Source organism: Salmo salar, chromosome ssa02 (assembly GCF_905237065.1).
Source record: "Salmo salar chromosome ssa02, Ssal_v3.1, whole genome shotgun sequence".
NCBI classification, from domain to species: Eukaryota; Metazoa; Chordata; class Actinopteri; order Salmoniformes; family Salmonidae; genus Salmo; species Salmo salar.
Genome location: NC_059443.1, coordinates 9,010,036 through 9,017,823, shown reverse-complemented (window position 1 = coordinate 9,017,823; position 7,788 = coordinate 9,010,036). Strand labels below are relative to the sequence as shown.

At 45.6% G+C, this 7,788-nt stretch overlaps 1 protein-coding gene across 1 annotated transcript in view; it reads right to left on the bottom strand.

The window, feature by feature from the left end:
• Nucleotides 1-796: 796 nt before the first annotated feature.
• The window catches only part of LOC106597268 (dual 3',5'-cyclic-AMP and -GMP phosphodiesterase 11A), a 31,551-nt gene continuing 24,559 nt past the window's right edge, over nucleotides 797-7,788 (bottom strand). The window contains exons 12-20 of the mRNA XM_045697158.1: nucleotides 7,540-7,647; nucleotides 5,824-5,933; nucleotides 5,531-5,621; nucleotides 2,855-2,955; nucleotides 2,626-2,703; nucleotides 2,459-2,522; nucleotides 2,255-2,329; nucleotides 1,518-1,601; nucleotides 797-1,264 (exon numbers count right to left, since the gene is read on the bottom strand). Of these exons, the coding sequence (XP_045553114.1) occupies nucleotides 809-1,264; nucleotides 1,518-1,601; nucleotides 2,255-2,329; nucleotides 2,459-2,522; nucleotides 2,626-2,703; nucleotides 2,855-2,955; nucleotides 5,531-5,621; nucleotides 5,824-5,933; nucleotides 7,540-7,647 (1,167 nt within the window). The 3' untranslated portion in view covers nucleotides 797-808. The remainder of the gene's footprint in view (nucleotides 1,265-1,517; nucleotides 1,602-2,254; nucleotides 2,330-2,458; nucleotides 2,523-2,625; nucleotides 2,704-2,854; nucleotides 2,956-5,530; nucleotides 5,622-5,823; nucleotides 5,934-7,539; nucleotides 7,648-7,788) is intronic.

The following is a 7,788-nucleotide window of genomic DNA, read 5'->3' as shown; positions in this document are numbered from 1 at the left end:
TTCTCTCTCCCCCTCCCTATCTCCTAATTCCCCCTCCCTCTCTCCTCCCTCCTCCTCTCTCCCTCTCCCCATCTCCTAATTCCCCCTCCCTCTCTCCTCCCTCCTCCTCTCTCCCCTCCCTATCTCCTAATTCCCCCTCCCTCTCTCCTCCCTCCTCCTCTCTCCCCCTCCCTATCTCCTAATTCCCCCTACCTCTCTCCTCCCTCCTTCTCTCTCCCCACCCTATCTCCTAATTCCCCCTACCTCTCTCCTCCCTCCTTTTCTCTCCCCTCCCTATCTCCTAATTCCCCCTCCCTCTCTCCTAATTCCCCCCCTCTCTCTCTTTCCCTTCTCTCTCCCCCTCCCATTTCTCCTAATTCCCCCTCCCTCTCTCGTAATTCCCCCTCCCTCTCTCCTCCTCTCTCCCCCTCCCATTTCTCCTAATTCCCCCTCCCTCTCTCGTAATTCCCCCTCCCTCTCTCCTCCTCTCTCCCCTCCCATTTCTCCTAATTCCCCCTCCCTCTCTCCTAATTCCCCCTCTTCCTCTCTCTCCCCCTCCCATTTCTCCTAATTCCCCCTCCCTCTCTCCTAATTCCCCCCCTCTCTCTCTTTCCTCTTCTCTCTCCCCCTTCCTATCTCCTAATTCCCCCTCCCTCTCTCCTAATTCCCCCTCCCTCTCTCCTCCCTCCTTCTCTCTCCCCCTCCCATTTCTCCGAATTCCCCCTCCCTCTCTCCTAATCCCCCCTCTCTCCCTCCTTCTTTCTCCCCCTCCCTATCTCCTAATCCCCCCTCCCTCTCTCCTCCCTCCTCTCTCCCCTTCCCTCTTGCTTCAAACCTCAGCCCCCTGGCCCTGAGACAGCTGACCAGACCCTAAACTTCCATCTGACCCCAGATGACCACTAGACTCAGTAGTGAGAACTGACGTCTGATCAAATACTGAATTTGACCCAAACTCTGAATGACCATTAGACTCTGTAGTAAGAACTGATGTCTGATCAAATACTGAATTTGACCCAAACTCTGAATGACCACTAGACTCAGTAGTGAGAACTGACGTCTGATCAAATACTGAATTTGACCCAAACTTTAGTTGCGAGTTCTGACTGGAGTCTGGATTTTGATTGGTCTCTGGGTTGGGTCTTGACTCAGAGCCAGGACTCTGATTGGTCTCTGCGGTTCTGTGTGTGTGCTGCTGATAGGACGAGCCCAGCTCCTTCCACTTCATGCGGTTGGCTGCTATCCCATCAACCATAGGCTTCAGCTTCACGTTTAGCTTCATCAGAGCCTAGAGGGGAGACAGTGTGGGAGACTGACTTAGAAGGAGCTGTATCATAGACAGAAATAGGCTCATTTCATGCAGGATGACTGAAAAAAGGGATGAAATAAAGACATTTCAGAAGACATCATACTGTGAAAACATACAGGTCTGGACTAAACAAAAGTACTGTACATAGATTTTATTGTGTTGGATTTCTCCTTTAACTTGGAGTGTCAGTAACAAACAGACTAGATGGGTTTAGAACAGGTGAGTCTGTTACCTGGTAGAGGGGCTTACAGATCCCATCTATCCACTCCAACTGCAGGGCAGGCAGCTCGTCTTTACGATTACGGTCAAAGATGGCCTGAAGAGAGAGACGGAGGGGGACGGGGGGAACGGGGGACGGGGGGACGGGGGTCGGGGGGATGGGGGACGGGGGGACGGGGGGACGGGGGACGGGGGGTCGGGGGGGACGGGTGACGGGGGATGGGGGACGGCGGACGGGGGGGTCGGGGGGGACGGGGGACGGGGACGGGGAGACGATGGGATGGGGGGACGGGGGGTCAGGAAGAGAAACTGCTGTTACAGTATCATCCACCCTGAAAGGCACTCCTAATCACTTAACTAACTTTAGTCATTTCATCCCAACAGTTGAATATCAAAAGAAAGAACTCCCTACATCAAGGCTAACTTTTGGGAACCCAGATGGTGTTAGAAAGATACTGAAGCTCAGCAGAAGGAAAGATAAAAGTCTACTTCCTAAATGCTGTGCAGACGAAAGGTGCATTAATGGAGTTTGGACTCAAGTGAATCAAGGTTGTAGTGGATGGAGCATTAATATCAAAGTTGATGATCTGACATTGAAGAGAAGTGTAGTGAAGGGAAGTTTATTTTGAAGGGAGGTGTAGTTGGAAGGGAAGTGAAGTTGTAAAATGAAGTGTAGTTTAACAGGAAGTGTAGTTTGAAGGGAAGTGTAGTTTGAAGGGAGGTGTTACAGTAGTACTGTGTACTGCTTACCGCTGGAGTCAACTTGAGCTCAGACCTCTCCCTGTCACCTTGCTCGAAAAACTCACTGGTCACCAACTCCGCAACCTGCAGGGGGATTTCAAAGTGATGTCAATGATGTCAATGATGACCCTATGGACCCTAGTCAAAACTAGTACACTATACAAGGATTAGGGTGCCATTTGTGACACAAAAAGAAGTTTTGTAATGTTTCACCTGTTTGGAGATCTCCCAGGGGCGGGTCACTGCACCCAAGTCACATGCTGTCATTAGCATAGACCTGGTGATGACAGGGGTCAGAGGTTCTTTAGAACCAAACCAAGTCTCCACATAAGGAGATTGTTGATCATGGTTCAATAGACAAGTAAGAAATATGGAAGGACCTGAGAAGTTCTCTGTGAGCCTCGTCTGTCCAGCTGAACTCTCCAGAGAGAACACAGTCAAAGAACTTGCTCCTTCGCCTGTTTAGGAGCACAGATAGAGTCACAAAATGGATACAAGGAAAAGGAGGGAGGTTCAATGGCAAAGCAGATGGGAGGTAGCCTGAGTGCCGGTCTGTTTATGTTATTAAGTATCTCTTCTACAACTGTATGTGGAAGTTGGAAGACTTACTGGAAGTGCAGGGTGAGGTCAGTGGAGAGGATGGCCTGTTTCAGCAGTTGCATCATACTACTGTACTCTTTGGAACACAGGTTGGCAAAGATATTATGACCCTGTTGGAAGACATGACAAAAATACATATTGTGATATTATGACCCTGTTGGAAGACATGACAAAAATACATATTGTGATATTATGACCCTGTTGGAAGACATGACAAAAATACATATTGTGATATTATGACCCTGTTGGAAGACATGACAAAAATACATATTGTGATATTATGACCCTGTTGGAAGACATGACAAAAATACACATTGTGATATTATGACCCTGTTGGAAGACATGACAAAAATACATATTGTGATATTATGACCCTGTTGGAAGACATGACAAAAATACATATTGTGATATTATGACCCTGTTGGAAGACATGACAAAAATACATATTGTGATATTATGACCCTGTTGGAAGACATGACAAAAATACATATTGTGATATTATGACCCTGTTGGAAGACATGACAAAAATACATATTGTGATATTATGACCCTGTTGGAAGATATGACAAAAATACATATTGTGATATTATAACCCTGTTGGAAGACATGACAAAAATACATATTAAGAATCTATGACCCTGTTGGAAGACATGACAAAAATACATATTAAGAATCTATGACCCTGTTGGAAGACATGACAAAAATACATATTGTGATATTATGACCCTGTTGGAAGACATGACAAAAATACATATTGTGATATTATGACCCTGTTGGAAGACATGACAAAAATACATATTGTGATATTATGACCCTGTTGGAAGATATGACAAAAATACATATTGTGATATTATAACCCTGTTGGAAGACATGACAAAAATACATATTAAGAATCTATGACCCTGTTGGAAGACATGACAAAAATACATATTAAGAATCTATGACCCTGTTGGAAGAAATGCGAAAAAATATATACTGCTCAAAAAAATAAAGGCAACACTTAAACAACACAATGTAACTCCAAGTCAATCACACTTCTGTGAAATCAAACTGTCCACTTAGGAAGCAACACTGATTGACAATACATTTCACATGCTGTTGTGCAAATGGAATAGACAACAGGTGGAAATTATAGGCAATAAGCAAGACACCCCCAATAAAGGAGTGGTTCTGCAGGTGGTGACCACAGACCACTTCTCAGTTCCTATGCTTCCTGGCTGATGTTTTGGTCACTTTTGAATGCTGGCGGTGCTTTCACTCTAGTGGTAGCATGAAACGGAGTCTACAACCCACACAAGTGGCTCAGGTAGTGCAGCTCATCCAGGATGGCACATCAATGCGAGCTGTGGCAAGAAGGTTTGCTGTGTCTGTCAGCGTAGTGTCCAGAGCATGGAGGCGCTACCAGGAGACAGGCCAGTACATCAGGAGACGTGGAGGAGGCCGTAGGAGGGCAACAACACAGCAGCAGGACCGCTACCTCCGCCTTTGTGCAAGGAGGAGCAGGAGGAGCACTGCCAGAGCACTGCAAAATGACCTCCAGCAGGCCACAAATGTGCATGTGTCTGCTCAAACGGTCAGAAACAGACTCCATGAGGGTGGTATGAGGGCCCGACATCCAAGGGGGGGGGGGGGGGGGGTTGTGCTTACAGCCCAACACCGTGCAGGACGTTTGGCATTTGCCAGAGAACACCAAGATTGGCAAATTCGCCACTGGCGCCCTGTGCTCTTCACAGATGAAAGCAGGTTCACACTGAGCACGTGACAGAGGTGACAGAGTCTGGAGACGCCGTGGAGAACGTTCTGCTGCCTGCAACATCCTCCAGCATGACCGGTTTGGCGGTGGGTCAGTCATGGTGTGGGGTGGCATTTCTTTGGGGGGGCCGCACAGCCCTCCATGTGCTCGCCAGAGGTAGCCTGACTGCCATTAGGTACCGAGATGAGATCCTCAGACCCCTTGTGAGACCATATGCTGGTGCGGTTGGCCCTGGGTTCCTCCTAATACAAGACAATGCTAGACCTCATGTGGCTGGAGTGTGTCAGCAGTTCCTGCAAGAGGAAGGCATTGATGCTATGGACTGGCCCGCCCGTTCCCCAGACCTGAATTCAATTGAGCACATCTGGGACATCATGTCTCGCTCCATCCACCTTCGCCACGTTGCACCACAGACTGTCCAGGAGTTGGCGGATGCTTTAGTCCAGGTCTGGGAGGAGATCCCTCAGGAGACCATCCGCCACCTCATCAGGAGCATGCCCAGGCATTGTAGGGAGGTCATACAGGCACGCGGAGGCCACACACACTACTGAGCCTCATTTTGACTTGTTTTAAGGACATTACATCAAAGTTGGATCAGCCTGTAGTGTGGTTTTCCACTTTAATTTTGAGTGTGACTCCAAATCCAGACCTCCATGGGTTGATAAATTGGATTTCCATTGATTATTTTTGTGTGATTTTGTTGTCAGCACATTCAACTATGTAAAGAAAAAAGTATTTAATAAGATTATTTAATTCATTCAGATCTAGGATGTGTTATTTTAGTGTTCCCTTTATTTTTTTGAGCAGTGTATATTAAGATTTTATGACCCTGTTGAAAAAGATATATTTTCAGGTAATATATGGAAGGGGGAATGTCAGGGTTGAGGAATAAATGGAAGCTCTTAAGTAAAGGTGATGGTAGCCAAGGTTACCTCACTCTGTAGGATCATGACTGCATGGTTGAAGTGATGGTGCTCCAGAGTGGCTGATGTCCCATAGAGCAGGGCCAGAGCAGAGCCAGTCCTGTAGGAAGCAGCAGAGGAAGTACATTCAACTGATTGCACTAATTGACTGATTGATTGATTAACAGGGAAGATGGACGGACAGGCAAGCGGACGGACGGACGTGCAGACTGACTGACTGATCAGGCTAATATCTTCCTAATTTTTCTTTATTTTCCTTCATTTTCCTTATTTCTCTTTGGGGCTCAGCCGAGGTGACTCACTTGGCCTGGAAGGCGTTGTTGGTGCCACGGTGGTCTAAGTCATGGCAGAGACAACCCACCATCAACGCCAGGGTCTCTGCATCCGACAGAACATCCTGGAAACCAGCCGTCTGCGAACACAGAGGTAACGGAAGTACGGAAACTATCCAAGACATTACTTGTGTCCCAAATGGCACTGTATTCACTATATAGTGCACTACCCTTGTCCCGTCCCTGGTCAAAAGTGGGGAACAAAATAGGTCATTTGGGACAGAACCATTGTAATTGGTTAATCTTTACTTTAATTGCCTTAGTGGAGAAACAAATTGAGAAACAATGTGAACAAAACAGTTTGCCATGACAAAGGGGTTGATTGACTCAAGGCATTTCAGCCTTAAATGTTTTATTAATTTCAAAAGTTTCAAAAAACATAATTCCACATTGACATTATGGGATTTTGTGTGTAGGCAAGTGACACAGAATCTCAATTTAATAAATGTTTTAATTCAGGCTGTAACACAACAAAATGTGGAAAAAGTCAAGGGGTGTGGATTCTTGATGAAGGTACTGTAGAACCCTTTTTTGAAGGTTCTATAAAGGTTTTAAATTGAACTTTTACAGTGCTGTAGAGAACCCTTTTCAAAAGTTCTACAAAGAACCATTCAAATATGGTTCTATATACAGTAGCACCAAAAAGGTTCCGCTATGCTTACAACCCTTTTCGCTGCTATTGAGAACGCTTTCTAATGGTTCTTTATAGAACCTTTATGGAGAATGGTTCTTTAAAGAATCTTTGTCAATCTCAAAGGTTCTACAAATAACCTTTTGAAGAACCATACACTGTGTTTTATTCTGGTTAGTCATATTATATTGTTAAAACTCCACAGGTGTCATTATTGTGTTAACTGGTAGCTCTGGAACGGCTGGGGTCCCTGAGGAGAGGACTGAGATCGTCTGACTCAGCAAACCGTTCCCAACTGACACAAGGCCTTACGTGAGTCTTTTACAAGACACTGTACTGGCCATATTCAAATCTGACATGTAACAATATCACACAACAGATTGGATAAACTGGAATGACACTCTCACTCATGGCTGCACAAAAAGAGTTTTCAGCAAACCACGCCCCTACATTTTTATTATCCCTAAAAGATTAAAGAACCATTTTTTGAACTGCAAAGAATTAAGGGCTCAAAGGGAACTTTGACTCATTATGGTTCGGTTCCGTTGTGACGACCCTCCCACTCTGTCTGCCATATTCTCTCTCTTTGTTCTTGTTTCCTTATTAGGATGCCGGTGGGCGGAGTTGGGAGGGTCGTCAGCTACATGGGAAACACCTGGGCCTGGGTGTGTCCTATGATAAATAAACCTCTTCCACATTGATTGGGGAGACTCTCCATGCAGACACCTTGGTTGATGTCTGTTGTGGTAGTTTTGTGGCCTTTTGGTTATTTGCTTTGGCACCGTTCAACACCCTGCATTATTACATTCAGGCATGCAAAACACTCACTTACACAACTGATTACTGATTACACACACCATTGTTCATTGTTCTTAGTTTACTTTATTTAATAAATATATATTTTGATATTCCTTGTCTCCACATTGTCTCCCTTTTGTTGCAAACTCTGAGCCGGTTCGTAACACCATATAGACCCATCAGCCTTACCAAAGAACCCTTGAGGAACCCTCTTTTCTAAACGTGTACATAGAGCATCTTTTGTTGCGTTGACTCACTGTGATCATGAGGAACATGCACTGGCACACGTTGAAGGCATGCCTCCAGTTATGGTACGCCACTGTGCGATAGTTCTTCCTCACCGTCAGCAGCCAGCGACACAGGACCTGAGAGGGACGAGGGACAGTCATAAGGAATACATGTTTGTTTTGCTGTTGTTCTCATATCAGGTGTTACTGTAACATGTCACCAAGAGAGTTCATCAAAAACAAGATAAATAGGGTTGCAAAATTCCGGTACTCCCAAAA